Source organism: Berghia stephanieae, chromosome 7, assembly GCF_034508935.2.
Source record: "Berghia stephanieae isolate SIO BIC M18660-M18661 chromosome 7, UCSD_Bste_1.3, whole genome shotgun sequence".
NCBI classification, from domain to species: Eukaryota; Metazoa; Mollusca; class Gastropoda; order Nudibranchia; family Aeolidiidae; genus Berghia; species Berghia stephanieae.
The window spans coordinates 29,588,190-29,605,799 of NC_088366.1; the positions used below are offsets into that span (position 1 = coordinate 29,588,190).

Sequence of the window (17,610 nt, forward strand, 5' to 3'; positions counted from 1 at the left end):
AAAATTTAAAGTAGTAACTCATTGTATGTACATAAGCACTGCTTTTTATACCCTACTTTCGCTTTCGTTATCTGTTTATTTCCTGCGAGTGTGAACAGCAAAGCTGAATTAATCTTTATTTTTTGTCTCTTGTTCATGGTCCTATTTGTATAATTAGGGTTTTTTAGAGTACAAATGTCAGCAGGAATATTTTACAAGTCAACTCGATACTGTCTATATCAGCGGAGTGTGCTAGCGAATGTGACCGGCACGGTTTTTAACTGGGCGAGATGTGCGGCGTATCTGCACTGCAATCATTCCAAAGATAGCGGTCGGTGTCGGTTCATCAGTTGTCCAAGGTCAGTGGAAAGAAAATATTTTTCTTCACATGGAGATGACAACAGCAATGGCGATTTTTCTGAATCAAGATATAAACTTCCGAGACGACTCGTAAAAAGGTTGCAAAGACAAGGAATTACAGAAGATGAATTTCTGTCAAAATTGCAAGCTGCCGAGGAAGAAAGCCACACAAGACAAAAGGAATGGAATGCTGATCAAGAACTTAACTCTACAGTAAAAGAGTATCTTGTTAATAAATTACCTCACTATTCGGAGGCATCGGATATTCCTGAATTTCCTTCTGATATGCCTAAGTATCGAATTTGGAAGAACAAAGGGAAGAGGGACAATACTGAAGCTAATTATGGTGTAGATCCCTCAGTGACGTCGGTTGTCTTATTTCCTGGTCAGGGTAGTCAATTTGTCGGTATGGGAAAGAATCTTCTTCAATATCCGGGTGTTAATGAACTCTACGAGGAAGCTAGTCATATTTTAGGATATGATCTTCTAAAACTTTGTCTAGAGGGACCCAAATCGGACCTTGATAAAACAATATATTGCCAACCTTCTGTCATGATAACATCCTTAGCGGCTGTGGAGAGATTGAGAGAAGAGCATCCAAATGTAAGTTTGTATATGGTACTCAACCTCAGATTAAAAGTGGTCACATAGCATTTTCGTTATGTTTTAATGTTTGATGATTTAAATCATAAAAAGTGACAGTCTGAAGAGAGAGGCCCTTTTTCCTACAATGATCACTGACATCTTCTCACAAGAGTTTTATGGAGCACACATTAAGATACAAACACAAAGAGTAAGCTAAACGTACATACTACAAACCCTTTCTATTTATATAAGCATCTCTTAAAAAGTGTAAAGTCATCAGGGATACAAACATGATACAATAAGCAACACACACTGTCCTTATATGTCAACATCCCTTTCAAAAAGTGAAAAGTCATTAGGCCAGTGGAGTCCATGATTTGTTTTCTTGTTTTCAGGCCATAGAAAACTGTGTCGGTACTGCTGGATTCAGTGTTGGAGAATTTGCTGCCCTTGTCTTTGCTGGTGTGTTGAATTTCCCTGATGGTAAGATTCTTTTTCTTGTTTTTTTTAAAAGAGAAATAATGTGCTCTGTACTGACATTAATTAACAGTTTGTCATCGGGAAGAAATAGAGAAACATATGCATATCCTTGTACAGTAGAACATGAAAGTAACGTACTCGGAAATAGCGAGAACTCGGAAATAGCAAGTAAAATCTAAATCCCCGTTTTTCTCTCTTATTTGAGTCTATAAAATTAGCATGCAGGTAGCGAGTATGAAAAAGAGGTCAACTCGGAAATAACGAGCATTTCCTGCCCCAGCCTAGGACTTCGAACGAAGTAAAGCAAAACACCAGACAAGGGCGATTTAAATACTTTTAGCCTAGCTTCTTTTATTTTCTTATTTTTCGTTACGAGTAATATTACCTAGTAGCCTAGTCTAGAGTACATAGTAGGCGAAACAAATTTGGGTGAGGGTTGGGTGTGTGGGTTTGGGTGCGTGTGGGGGTCAATTATTCACCCAATGTGGTGCCGCGCGAGGTAAGCACTGGCAGCCAACATGTCAACATGCCTCACTTCGCAGCATCGGTCAGCGAGTTGCATTCGTTAACGAACAACACGATCAGCGAGAGAGGGGAGCGTGGAACCATCATTTCAGTGGGTCAGTGATTGAGTGATGCGCTTGCTTACCTCATCAAACATGCCTAGTGCATACAGACACTCGCACACACACACACACGAAATCTTGATGGAAATGGAAGGGGTGGATCAACTTCAACCTGTGGCCATCATTACATAGTTAACGAAGGCTGTGTTCAACCCCGCCCTCACCCCACTTTATCCACACACAGTCATTTGCCCGCACGCGCGGCACACACACACAAACACACACACACACACACACACACACATTGTCTTTCCATATTTTTGTACGGCCGAGTGACCTTTCCTGGCAACTCGGGAATAGCGAGAACTCGGAAATAGCGAGTAATCAGGAGTGGACCCGTCGAACTCGCTATTTCCGAGTTCTACTGTACTAACAATCTTACAACATCCTCCACTGCTTAAGCCAATTACCCTACTTATTTTAACCTGAATCAAGCGAGTGGAGTAATTTTTGTAAAGCATCTTATTAAAATGACAAAGCGAAAGTCAACATCAGAAAAATAGTCACAGGCCTTGCACATAATGGCTTCAATCGGTTCCATTCTACCTCTCTGCCACAGAGATCACACATAATTATGATATCTTTTCCTGCATAAACTTGGTGTATGCAATGTTGGCAGTATACAGGTTAACGGGATTGAGCAAGTTTTAGTTGTAAGTAAATTAGTATTTTATATATTTTTAAAATTTTAATACGGTATATGTAAAATTGAAGAGTATCTAGCAGTCGCACCATTTCAAAGGTCCAATAAAATATTCTAAGTTGAAGATTGAGTGACATTCCTATGTTCATTCTCATTTCGTTTATTTTATTTAGAGCTAAAGGCATAGAAGTTTTTAAAGGCAAGAGGGTCTGGTAGAAAATGGTGTCTTAAGTTGGCATAGGACAATTTTTAAGACATTTGTTGTAAAACATAAGCTACTTATGGAAGCATTAATAGTTGGATGATTCAGTTAAAAGTTAAATATTGTTTTGAGAGAAATTCCATATGCATCCGCTACATACACTATAAACAGTCAATACAATAAAAACTTGTTAAACTGAAATTCGAGGGACTTGGTATTCTATTTCGGTTTAGACATACCTCTAAAAGTTATCAGGACTTTCAAGCGGCAAAACTCTTCCATACTCAAAATCATAGTTGATACATTAGGTTGTCTCATTATCTCATGGTGAGCACTGCATCAGTATGTCGTTCTTTATTTATCGGTTAGTGTTGTTTGTTTTGCTTTTTTGTGTTATTTTTGGGGGGGAGGGTTGGATTGTTTGCTTGTTTTTGTTGTTTTTTTCCATTTTATTCATCTATTTTCTTTTGATTTAATGTGATTATTGTACTGTTATTTACCAGCAATAAATGTATTAATAAAATATGGTAATGTCGAATGGATTACAGTATTATAAAGAAAATGAAAACGTTTAGGTAGACATGACTTTGCAGTTACTGGTAGTGTCTACTAGAAATAATGTTTTCGATGATAATGAGGGGAAGAGAAATCTTAGAGTTGTTGGCGTGTCAAAGACTTTCAAAATAGAGTGAAGTATGAAGCAACAAGATGATGAGTTCTATGGATCCTCTCAACGTACACACCCTTCAAACAGACACCCAGAACCTGCTATTATCATCCCATTGTCACACACAATATATTGGATCAAATTCAACTTAGTCACTTTGTGGTTAGGTTGTGTAGTTTGTTTGAGAATAGGTGCTAAGGAGACATTCAGTGAGTAGGAGCAATAATGTTGTTACTCTATAAAGATGCCATTGAGGTTATAAGACTCCAACGTCATAATGAGAGTGAGAGAGTAAAGTTACAACATTACTGATCTCACCCAGCGCATTGTGCACTCGCCATCATCAAGTAAGAGTGGACTGGTGCAGTTGGGGGCACAAAGAGATGGGCCCTCTCTTTTGTCTGTGGTTGGGAGGGGGGAATAGAGAAGTGGACTGAGATGATTACGGCATTATGGAGTGGTGTGGTTAGGGTGACGATGTGAAGAGTATATATTGGGTAATGGTTGGGAGAGGGGTGAGTAGGAGAGTAGAGAGGTGGACGGATATGAATGAGTTGTGTGGGTGGGAGGAAGGGGAGGGGGGCAGAGGTGGGTTGGTAGCGAAGTGGAGAGGCTGTAGTTTCAACTGAGGTATGTGACAAGCAAGTTCCTAGTCTCTAGGAGTGCCTAGGAGATTTTTAAAGAGGTGTGGGAGGTGGGTTGGTTGTTAAGTGGGGAGGCTGTGGTTTCAACCGAAGGTGTATGTCGGGCAAATTCCTAGTCTCTAGTGTGCTATGGTGGGTGGTGGCGAATGAATATGATTGAATAACAGCGTCTTAGTAAGAGTTAGAGATTATGAAATGGGAATTTCGTTTGGTTATCAGCAAAGTTTTTTTGCTTCGATATTCAGCAATTTCTTTTTGGTTTAACGATAGTTTGATCATAATCATAGTGGCTTTTGGTTTACCGATAGTTGATTAACAAAATCAAAGAGGAAAAAATTACTACATTTTGATTTCCTTTCGGTTTAAAGGTTTTCTGTTTATCTGGTTTTTACTGTATATACATTGATGCATACCTTGAAATAGTTTTAATAGAAAGGAACCAATTGATCTGTAACAAACCACTAAAAAAAGGGTTTCAGTATTTTCATTATTTTGTTTCCAATCGAGCAAAAGTTGTGTAACAATCTTAGTTAGTTACCCAATTGTCTTCGGCATTACAGCCTAACAAAATAAAGACACTAATTGTCAATGCAGAAGGGCTAGAGCTCAGGTGGTCACTGGTTCGGATAAGTAAGTAAGTCAATGCAAAATTTATCTGATTAATATCAATCCTAATAGATAAAACTTTAATTCAGGGTGAGCAACTGTGTATATGGAATTTCTCCCCTTGGTTTATTCAAGAGAAAAGATTTGAAAACATGTTTTCCTATGATATCTCAATTTTTTATTTTGAGTCATGTCCTGTTCATCTTCAGCCAGGTATTCCCGTGCCGTCTATCACGTTTGTATGTGATAGTCAGAATTTGTATTTTTCAGCTGTTGCTGCTGTGAATATCAGAGCAAAAGCCATGCAGGTGGCATCAGAAAAACATGCCAGCGGGATGATGACAGTTTTCCTGGCCCACGATTCCAAGCTAAAGGAGGCAATGGCGATGGCCAAAGAATATTGTGAAGAGAGAAGAGGAATTCGTCGTCCAATCTGTATGGTTGCCAATTATCTTTTCCCAGAATGCAAAGTGATTGCTGGACATGCTGCGGTAAATTTTGATAAGATCATATTTCTTGTTTGACTTGGTTACTTATTTACTTTCTTAATAATTGTTTAATTACTTATAATTATAAACTAAAAATACTGGTATTGGTCCCAGGTTCGGTTGAGATTTTATCTGTCAACCCAATAGTGATTGGGTAGCTGGTTCGATAAGATTTTTTTTAAAAACTTGAGCTTTTATATAGCGCAATATCCACTAAACATGCTCAAAGCGCTTTACAAAGGGTCCCTGACCAACAGCAACACGTAACATGTAGAATGAGACATGATGCCTGTTTGGCAATATTACACTTTTTTTCGACAGAGACAACGCTGTTGACGGCCAGGTACTCATTTTACATCTGAGTACGGTGAGAGAATGTGAGTAAAGACCCTGTTCCAAGGACTCAACTGTGCCCAGATGGAAAGCAAGTAGTTGTGACATCCTCTTAACCCTATAGAAACTGGGATCAACTCTGGCTGAATGGCCCTTATCACTTTGTTTGGACTTTGAACTAATTTTGAAAATTTACTCACTACTTACAGGCGCACTTGCTTACATAGTTACTCACTTCTTTACTTACCGATATTATAACAATAGTAAAACAAAAATAGTGACAACAATAACATATCCCATTCCTACTCTATGTGCCCAATATATTATACATCACTAGCCAAAGAAAATACAAAATCTTGGATAGCTTCTGTAGAAGAAATCTGATAAATACAGAGTCCATTGGCCAAATTTCAATGAACTGTCTCATCAGCCCATCATAATTATTGAATGATTGAAACATGTGTATTGGAACTTATTTGGTGATTTTTGTCCAGAAAGGATTAGGAAGTGGAGTGATGATTGTGCACTTGAATTGTGTCTCCATTGCAAACTGTTATTTGTTCAATTTATTATGGGTTGAGCCAGACAAAATCACTTTTCTGCATCACAGCAATACTACTAATCTACACATTTGCGTATTGTGTTTTTTAAAATATCATTCTAGACTAACTATTTTGAAATTTCATGAATTTTGTTTGATATTTTGAACACATTTTAAGAAGTATAAAAAATCATGCATTCTCCAAGAGTTGTTAATCCCACCAAAAATAGAATAAAACGAATAGAAATAGTTTGTGTCAAAAAATTAGTAGAATAGTCCTTCAGTACCATTAGGCCCATGAAACCGGAGTTTATCTCAGTTTCTATAGTGTGAAATGGACAATAGCAATGGCTTGCTACCCTTTGGATAGGATGCTAATCTATTGCAAAGGACTTTCTTCAAGATCTAACAGACCCAGATACCCAATCACTGCTGGTTGGAGAGATTGAGGTCAGAGAAAAAAATGTTGACTTCACCCAGGATCGATCAAGCATGTGTCAAGTGATTTAACAATAAATCTTAGAAACACTATATTTGATTGATCTGCTCATCAATCTGTGTTCAGCTAAAATTTCAAGAAAGAATGACTGTATTGATTGATTATACAATTCATAATTTTGTATGCTTCTTTTTCAGCACTGAAATGTAAATCAGGTTCTTTTATTAACATTGTGTGTTTTATTTTATTTTTTTTGTATTTTTTTTTTCGGGGGGTGGGGGGGGGAAGGGGAGGGGAGAATTTTCTTTATTTATTTATTTATTGTTATTGTTATTCTCTTCTTTTATTTTCAACGAGATGATGAGATTGTGAATCTGACTTCATTTTTCAATACTTTTAAAATATATATGGTACTTCAATAATATATCTATATTATCAAATTCTAAATTGCCTTCAGGCCCTGGAGTTTATAAGCACCAACTACAAAGAGTTTGGTTTATTGAGAACCAAACGGCTTCCTGTCAGCGGTGCTTTCCACACTCAGCTCATGAAATTTGCCATTAATCCTTTGGAGGACACCTTGAGAAAGATACAGATCAATAAACCAAAAGTAAGACAATACTGAAACAATGCAACACGTGTTCGACAAATGCATGGGTTCTGCTAACAAGGACAAAATTTCCTCATTATTACCTATGCCTTTGTAAATTTTTCACAGTATCTACGAATTGTTTTACCAGAGTTCCCACAGCCTCCTAAAATTCAAGGACTCCTTGAAAACTCTTTGCTTTTGAAATTACTGAGAAAATCTCCTTGAAAACTCCTTGAATTTCATCTTAGGAGAAAACTCCTTGAATTTTGTGAGATCACTACTACAACCAAAACTTAATGATCATCATCAGTACCACCACCACATCATCATCACTACCACCACTATTACAACCACAACACCATCATCACCACTACCAACATGAAAACAACAACCCATCATTATCAATTGATTACCGCCAATACTACAGCCACCACCACCACCATATCATCGTCATGATCATTACCACCACATCTCATTTACAACCTGAACCACCACCAATTCACCATCATTGTCATTACCACCACAACTACAAACAACACCACTATCTCAAGATCATCAGCATTACTACCACCACTTCTAAAACCACCACCCATTCACATCACCATCGCCTCTACCAGCACTACTACAACCATCACCACCACATTATCATCATTAGCACTACCACCACATCCTCATCATCATCACTACCACCACCACCACATTCTCATCATCATCACCACCACCACCAATTCATCGTCACTGTCACTATCACTACTATATCACCACCACTAGTACAACCACTACAACATTACCATCCCTACCACCACCACATCACTATCCCTACTTCCACAGCCACCACCACATCACCATCCCTACAACCACCACTTCACTATCCCTACCACTATTACTACTACAACCACCATATCACCATCCCTACCGTCATTACTACAACCACCACTATTACAACAGCCACCACTCTTTCCCATTAATTTTAAGTCCAATACTTTTCTTCCCGTGTACTCTCTCTCTTTACATGTCCAAACCATTTCAATCTATGTTCTCTCATCTTTATTGATACATTCTTCACTTCAGTCAACCTCCGAATTTGTTAATTTCTCACTTTATTTTTTCTTGTGCAGCCAAGTACCATCTCAACATCCTTATTTCTGCCACCTCAACTTCTTTATCTTGTTTCTTTGTTGTAGCTGCTGTCTCTAGCCCATATATCTTTTGTAAGAACATTGCTGGTCTTACAACAGATGTATATATTTTCCACTTCAGCTTTGCGAAAATTCCTTTGTCAGACATGTAACTCCTGTTACCTTCCTCCAAATTTTTCAGCCTGCCTGTATCCTCTTATTAATCTCCATCTCCTTATACAGATGTTCCTAAGTATTTGAATTGGTTTGTCTCAGTCTCATGAACATCCTCTTCTATATTTATTGGTGGTCCTGATCTCTGTTGTCTGATGCACAAATACACTGTCTTCGGTCTGCTTTCCCTTAATTCCCTCCTTTCCAAAACCCGTCTCCAACCATCCAGTTCCTTTTCCACCTCAGCTTTTGCATCATTCAGCATTCCTACCACCACTAATACAACTTTTGAGTGATGATCAGAATATGTGGGGCTGATTGTTTCGGGTGACTGGCAAGTACCTACTTAGGAAAGCTATGGTCTCAGATTATAAGTTTTTGAATTCTACGGATGTGAATACAAGCCCCTTCACGCATGCAATGGTGTGTGTGTTTCAGCAGTGAATAATAGCCCTTATTTTGTCAACAAAAAGGCATAGATAATTTCATAAATCTACAAAACCTGTGTGTGCAAAGTTGAGATCTGTAGGCTTCATTACAGTAAATTACAGCTTGTTACCCTTGTCTTACACCCAGGTTCAACAAACTTTTCCAGCTGTCCCGTTTAGTTTGACGAATGCGTGTTGCACTGTATTTGAGTACCTATTTTTGTGTTGGGGCTATTGATCTCCCATCATGAGTTGGGGACATCCTCTTACTGTCTCTGCTTTTGTCCTATATCTCCTTTCCTTATTGCTTTCTGTCTTTGTCTTTAATACAGAATTGCTAGATTCTAGCAGGTTCTCGGGAGAAGCCAAAAGTATGCATCCAATACTCATGGGAGGTAATGACTTGTTATGAAGATAAAATTTGGTCACCAAGCTCAGCGTGCCGTTTGCAGAGTATGCTGGAATTCGGCGTGCTAGAATTCAGCAAGTTCTTTTTTTTTTTCTTACCAAGGGGTTCCATTTGTGATTTGATTGTTTCCTTTTTTTAAATTTTTTTTTGGTAATTAATTTAGGGTTGGGAATTTTTAGGTATTCTGAGACAAGATTCATGAATACACTTGGATACCTACAATTTTGTTCATTGTATGAACTGTATGAACGTCTTTCAGGCTGCATGTATTGCCTTTTATGATTGGTATTCTCATTGGCTTGGGACCCCTTGTGAAGGGCGCTCTCTTTGAGCACATTTAGTAGAGTTTGTGCTATATTCAAGTTTGTACTCTTTTCTTTGGATTTTTTTTTTTTTATTTGTGTAGGGGTTTTTGTTGTTTTTTTTTAATTTGTTATTTTAATAATTTATTTGATTAATGTTAAAGCCCTAAATTCTACTACTACTATTTCCTATAAACATTCCACAGATTCCAGTTTATTCAAACCTAACAGGCCAAAAGTATCACGTTAAAGCTAATTTTGCCCACAAATTAGCCCAGCAGCTGGTTAAACCGGTCAAGTGGGAGCAGACAATGCATGCCATTTATGAACGAAATCAAGGGACAGCATTCCCACAAACATTTGAATTGGGACCTTCTAAGCAGATGGGCACTTTACTCAAGCAGGTCAACATGCGGGCATTTAAAAGTTATTATAATATAGAAGTGTGAAAGTTATATGAATATTTAGTGTGGTATGATGTCTTGATAAGATCGTTGAAGACTCGTTCTTGTTAATCATTTAACCTCTGTTCCAGCAGTGGTAACATGATCCTCATAATCATAATAGTTGATTTCTGCTACTGTGCTCACCCAGCATTAGTAGAACCATTCACTCTATGATAAAGCTGACAGAAAGTACTTTGTAATAGACCAGTGACTTATCCAAACGATTTGAAGTTGTAAGGAGTTACAGTTAAAGGAAAAGTAAGTATCAACATGAGATTAAATTTCTTTTAACTTAGTGTTTGGCCACATAATATATTGGCTTATATGGTTTTAGGTCAGAGTTAAATTGAACGCTGCCCACAGGGATTAATAGTGTTATTAAACTCAATGCAGGAACTGGATTTATGTTCTATGTTTTTTGTTGAATTATACGATTTCACATTTTTTAAAACAATGTCAATGATATTGTTTTGAGCAGTATATATAGGATTAGTTTTTTTATTAGTTTCTATTTTTATTTTTTTAAATGTATTGTAAATGAGAAATTGTTTGGAAACAAATTGTGCATCAAAAGCAATGCTCAGTCCAATAATTTAATTGGTTTGTAAGGAAAGAATGGGATTGTGATTTTTTACTTCGAGAACAATTTAAATGTTGTAATGTGAGATTCAAAATTTCAATCCAAGTGAAATTATACTTATACTTCTTTGTGTTGCACATTAGATAAAGAAATCAAAGACTCCCCCGAGCTCAGCAATTTTAGGAAGCTTTTGAAAACATTCCAATCCAGGCAGGCTTTTGAATAGTAAAAGTAGTTCTGTTTTGTGTTACCACCTATTGTTTTATATCTGGTGAGATGAAATCAAAGATCGAGTGGAATCAAAGTAAATGTACCACTTTAAAAGCAGAGGCCCAGACAGTTAAATTGATAGAGCACTCGTCTCACAAGCAAAGGGACTGGTTTTGATCCTAGGCTGACTCGATTTTGTTGCTTTTTTTCTGACCCATCAGTGATTGGGTAGCTGGGTCTATTAGATCTTGTGGAATGTACTTTGCTATAGTCTAGTGTCCAATCAAAAGTGTATCAAACACTTGTTACAGTCCATTTAATGCTACAGAAATGGGGATAGACTCTAAATCAATCTGTCTTATACTTATAATAGCTCATAAAGACTGATGGCACCAGAGTAAAGGTTATTCTTTTGCTCATATACATTGTTTAAATCTGTTATAGGTATATGCATTTTTTCTATGTTGAATATTTTTTCCCCAATTTAGAATATTTAACATTTTAAATATACAGTTTCAACTTGTCTTTCAAAAGTTCAGTGGCCACTTGTACATTACGTCAACTAAGAGTGAATGTATATATTTTTGCTAAATTGTGTTTTAAAGTTGGAGCTGCATAATGGTGATGCATAGCTTTTACTTGTTTAAAACTTTGTATTGTAGATGTATGGTGTGTCATTGTCATTGCCTGACATATTACTTGTCATGTACCCATTTTTTTCTTGTAAAATGTTGTCTCCTTTAGGATATTATTCTTTGCTTAATAAGGAATCATCCTGGATTACCAAATTGAACTGGTATCCAGGTCAGGAGACAAAAAACATTCCATGTCATGTCTACTGGTCAAACCAATTCTGCATTATTGTATACTCAATTGAAATCTCAACTGATTGTTTGCATTCACACTGCTTATTTTACATTGTTAACTCACTGTGGAGAAATTTTTATGTGAATGTTTAGGTTACTGTATTTTTTTTATTGGGTTTTAAAAGGAAGAAAGATAACCCTTCTGGAAACCTCAGCCCTAATATCGGTTTGTTGGGTTATAACGATACCACAGGGGTTACTCTTTGAATGGAGTGATTTAATTCTTAAATATTATAGAGAGAGATAATGTTTGGCTTTTCCAAATTTCACCAATCTTCAATGGCTTGTGTTTGCAAAAGGCCCCACGGGACCATCACTGCAAATGTTCTATTACAATCCAGAAAATCAGCTTTGTAAAATTTTCCGGCTGACCTTGTTCGTGATTAATGGAAGGCAATATTTAAGGGGATTTAGATGGTTATTTATCCTTTTCTATGATTTAAGGTGATACCATTCTATGAAGAGAAAATTTGCACAAAATATTTTCATATTATATGTGCTCTTTACAAGAAAAATTCAGGCATTTTTATTGTAACAAAGGGTATCCTTGCACATCTAGTATTAGTGATTTATTCATATTCATATTTTTTTATGAATAAAGAAGAAAATAAATTGATGTGTGTCAAGTGTTGTCAATTTTAATTGTGACCAATCTTCTCAATTTGGTACTCATTATGAATGTCACATAGCCATATGTTGAACTTTGAAATTTACGTAGTAATCAAAATAAGGGTTATAAAATCCAAGGTTTTCTTTCTTTCTTTTTTTTTTGGCAGGGGAGGGGGGGGTCTGAGTTTGAGACGCATTTTATGTTCACAATAAAACTACAGGGTGTTTATTTTTTTTTTGCTACCCGATAAAGAATTGATATAACTTAAAAACTAAAAATAATACAGTAGAACTCGGAAATAGCGAGTTCGACGGGTCCACTCCTGATTACTCGCTATTTCCGAGTTCTCGCTATTCCCGAGTTACCAGGAAAGGTCACTCGGCCGTACAATAATATGGAAAAACAATGTGTGTGTGTGTGTGTGTGTTTGTGCGTGTGTGCCGCGCGTGCGTGCAAATGACTGTGTGTGGATAAAGTGGGGTGGGGGTGGGGTTGAACACGGCATTCGTTAACTACGTAATGATGGCCACGGGTTGAAGTTGATCCACCCCTTCCATTGCCATCAAGATTTCGTGTATGTGTGTGTGCATGTGTGTGTGTGTGTGTGTGTGCGAGTGTTTGTATGCACTAGGCATGTTTGATGAGGTAAGCAAGCGCATCACTCTCACTGACCCACTGAAAATGATGGTTCCACGCTCCCCTCTCTCGCTGATCGTGTTGTTCATTAACGAATGCTACTCGCTGACCGATGCTGCTAAGTGTTGACATCTTGGCTGCCAGTGCTTACCTCGCATGTCGCGTGGCACCACATCGGGTGAATAATTGACCCCCACCCCCAATACACACACACCCAAATGTGTTTTCCCTACTATGTACTACTACAGACTAGGCTACTACTACTATGTAATGTTACTCGTAATGAAAAATAAAAAAAGGAAAGAAGCTAGGCTAAAAATATTTAAATCGCCCTAGTCTATTGCTTTCCTTCGTTCGAAGTCCTAGGCTGGGGCAGGAAATGCTCGTTATTTCCGAGTTGACCTCTTTTTCATACTCGCTACTTTCATGCTAATTTTATTGACTCAAATAAGAGAAAAAACGGGGATTTAGATTTTACTCGCTATTTCCGAGTACGTTACTTTCATGTTCTACTGTAGAAACATGTAGTCTTTTGCATAGTTATCCATAAGTTTTATGCGGTGAAAATTTCAGGAGGATGCTATAAGCCATTATAATACATTCGCGTTTTTTGTAAAAAGGGATATATTTGACTCAGGCAATTTTTTGATGCAAGAGGAACAAGACTTTGCATTAGTCAAATTTCTCTCTTTTTACAAAAAGCGCAATTGTATTGTAATGGCTAATAGTTAATAGCATCTTCCTCTCCCATAGTGGGCAGGGAGGTATACTGTGTCTTCTATCCCTCTATGTCTGTTTTCCAACATGCTTTCTGTCTTTGTCTCGGAATGAGATTACTTGGTTTTGTCCTGGCCCTGGCTGGGAGGGAAACAGTGAAATGTATAGTTAGTTTTGGGAGATGATATTTTTTTCTTTGTAAATCATCTCTCTTTTATGCACTGTATTATGTTTTGTTTATGTATTATATATGATTTGTAAAGATTTGAGTGTATTCCTCTTAGTGGGGACCTGTGCTTGTGTCTGGATGAAACTTTTAGGTGATCTCAAACTAAGTACACCGTTGTTGCACTCTTTGAATCTACATCTATTCCCTATTTGAACCAATTCCCCTTTGTCTCCCTTATTCTTGGATGTTTTAATTGGAATTCTAGAATTTTTTACTATCCCATTTTCTTCCTATTTACTGGTGCTGATATGACCTTAATGTGTTGCAAGCTCCGTAAAACCCTTAAAAACAAAGAAACAATAGCATCTTCCTGAAATTTTCACCCCAAAAATTTTGAATAGTGGTTAAAACTATACGAAAAACTAGATGACTTTATCATTTCTAGTTTTTAAGTGTATTTCAATTCTTTATCCTGTAGTAAAAGAAAACCAAAAAAACACCCTGTATGTCAATCTAAATCAAATTTTATAAATACAGTAATTTTTATTTTAAATTAAATTTTTAATATGTTCAACCAAGATATAAAATAACAAATACAATGTTATAATAAATTCCCTTTATTTATCCCAGAGAGGAAATTTGTCTTTAGGGTCTATTCCAAGGGAAGTCTGGAATAACCAAGGCTTCAGCTGCAAAATGCAGTACAGCAAGGGGAGCTAGGGGTAGGCGACTTGCTTAAGAGACTGGTAGGGGTTCCTGGCCTCCCATTCCTATAGTGGGCAGGGAGGCACTTACTGTGTCTTCTATCCCCCTATCTCTGTTTTTCACTGGGTGGGGTTCCTGATCTCCCATAGTGGGAAAAGAGGCACTTACTGTGTCTTCTTGTACACCCCTTTATCTTCTTTCCAACTTGTTTTCTGTCTTTGTCTTGGAGTGAGATTATTTGGTTTTGTCCAGGCCCTAATGAAGCTGGAGCTTAACAGTAAAATTCATAGTCATAGTTTTGAGATTTTTTTTTCCCTGTTACTGTTATGTACTGGTATATATATATTTTTTTCGTTTTGAATATGTATCATGATTTGTTAACATTTAAGTGCTGGGTGGGGTTCCTGACCTCCCATAGTGGGCGGGGAGGTACATACTGTGTCTCCTATCCCCCTATATATCTGTTTTCCAACATGCTTTCTGTCTTTGTCTTGGCATGAGATTACTTGGTTTTGTCCAGGCCCTGCCCGAATACCCTAGCTTGGAGGGAAACAGTCAAATGTATAGTTAGAGTTTTGGGAGATGATATTTTTTTCCTTGTAAATCATCTCTCTGTTATGCACTGTATTATTTTGTTTACATATTATTTATAATTTGTAAACATTTGAGTGTATCCCTCTTAGTGGGGACCTGTGCTTGTCTATGGATGAGACTTTTAGGTGATCTCAAACTAAGTACTTTGATAGTGTGCTCTTGGAATCTACGTTTCCTATTTGAACAAATTCCCCTTTGTCTTCCCTTTTCTTGGGTGCTTTAATTGTAATTCTAGAACTTTTTACTATCCCATTTTCTTCCTTTTTACTGGCGCTAATATGACCTTAATGTGTTTCAAGCGCCGTAAAACCCTTAAAAACAAAAAACATAACATTTAAGTTTAAGTGTGTTCCTCTTAGTATGGACCTGAGCGTGTACCAGGATGAGACTTATAGGTGACCTCTTTCTAAGTACACTGTGATACTGAGTGTGCTTTTGGATTCTACATATACCGGTATGTTCCTTATTTAAACCATTCCCATTTGCCCTACTTTTTCTCATGTCCTTTTAATTATAAATCCAGAATGTTTAGCCTATCCAATTTTCTTCCTATTTACTAGTACTAAAATTGCCTACAGTGGAACCTCCCGATTACGACACCTCCGAATAGCGACAACCTCCTGATAACGACATTGACCCATGGTCCTGATTTTTTTTCTATTTAAGATCAGTAAAAAAAACCTCCAAATAACGACGCATTTTTTGATAAAACCTCGGAATAACGACATCATTTTGGCGATTTTCGGCAGTTTTCGTAGATATCTGATACTAAAAATACCGAGTATGAGTACTCAAAGTTTATAAAAATGATTCCTGCTTGAACCAATGAGAACGCAGCTTTTGAAACCAATGAGAACGCAATTTTTTTTTTGACGAATCTTGGCTGATATGCATTAATAAAAACCAAGGTATAAATGTAAGTGTAAGCAAGTAAACACAAAATCTTGGAAAATGTGATATTATGTGGTGATAGAAGTAGTAGTTGTAGTAGTAGTAGTAGTAGCAGTAGTAGTAATAATAATAATAATAGTAGTATAGTAGTAGTAGTAGCAGTAGTAGTGCATGGGTGTACGATCCGATAGTGATGTCGTTTCTTCTTCTCTTTACTAGCCTATCCTGCTTCTTTGGTTTGTGATTGTATTTTTGACAGGGGATATTTTTTTTTCTGTAAATCTTCTGCCTGTTTGTTCTTGGTTATTTATAATTTAGCTTATGATATCTTTAGGTTATGATTTTGATTTACATTTGTACTATTTTTGTTAGATTGCTTGTTTTTTTGTTTCAGCGGTCTCTCATATAACCTCAATTGTGTTGGAAGAGACCTAAAGCAACAAACAAACAAAAAAGCAGTAGTAGTAGTGTTTTTGTGGGAGGAGGAGGAATTTTATCTAACTCGCAGCGTCCGAATTACCTGTTTTTGTTTGTTTTAAAGGGTTTTACGATGCTTGTGACACATCTATGTCATATCGGCGCCAATAAAAAGGAAGAAAATTGGATAGTAAAAAACCTTCTAGATTTACAATTGAAATGACATAAGAAAAAGTAAGACAAAGGGGAATGGTTTAAATAGGGAACAGATCAGATGTAGATTCCAGGAGCACACTATCAGTGTACTCAGTTCAGATCACCTAAAAGTCTCATCCAGACACACGCACAAGAACCCTCTAAGAGGAATACACTACAATGTTTTGTTTGTTTTGTCAATGTTAATAAAAACTGGTCCCGCGGGCCTTGCCACGCCCACTTTGTCCGCCATCTTGGTAACCTCTAAATAACGACACCTCCGGATAACGACATAAAAACTCGGTCCCGTGGCATGTCGTTATTGGGAGGTTCCACTGTAAATGCATCATGCAAGCGCAGTAAAACCCTTAAAAACAAACTGTCCTCAGCAAACTAATTCAGGAGGTAGTTCACATTATGGTTTAAAAGTAAAAGGGTTTCAAAAGCGCAGAGCACTCACCTCTGGTTTCAGTTCTGGGCTGAGTATTGCTTTTTTGCTCTTCTATAATTTTCTTCTTATCCCTCTGCCAGTGCTGCAGTAATTGTGTGGCTGTGTGCATTAGAATTAGTGTAAGGCCTTTTGGAAAGCATTCTAAGATTTTGCACCCAATACAAAAGGTAGCAAAAAATTGATATTGCTTTCGGCTCCTCCTAGTCCTTGGACCATATATTCTAGTCTAATGCACTATTTTTGAGCTTTGGCAATATGTCCGTCAGTAACTTAAATATGGGCATCAGTCATTTAAGGGCTAAATGAGATAATCTTTAAAAGATTAAAAGACAAGTTTCATGAGAAAAGTGCAATGGGGTGGTGAACACACTTGTGCAAACCTCCATGGTAATCTATATTTTATTTGTGTGTACCCATCTTATTGATGTGTTTCTGTCTGGGTATGAATTTTAGGTGTATTCAATTGGACTGTCCATCCAGGAAGATGCTGCCACATTGGCATCCGAT

General features: G+C 37.1%; 1 protein-coding gene across 1 annotated transcript; it reads left to right on the forward strand.

Annotated features, from left to right (window-relative positions):
- The first annotated feature begins 73 nt into the window (after window positions 1-73).
- LOC144977021 (malonyl-CoA-acyl carrier protein transacylase, mitochondrial-like) lies at window positions 74-12,330 on the forward strand. Its single transcript, XM_078921717.1, has 5 exons — window positions 74-942; window positions 1,320-1,407; window positions 5,063-5,283; window positions 7,051-7,203; window positions 9,823-12,330. Exons 1-5 carry the CDS (start codon window positions 175-177, stop codon window positions 10,063-10,065), a joined length of 1,473 nt encoding a protein of 490 aa, XP_078777843.1. The 5' UTR covers window positions 74-174; the 3' UTR covers window positions 10,066-12,330.
- Window positions 12,331-17,610: the final 5,280 nt, after the last annotated feature.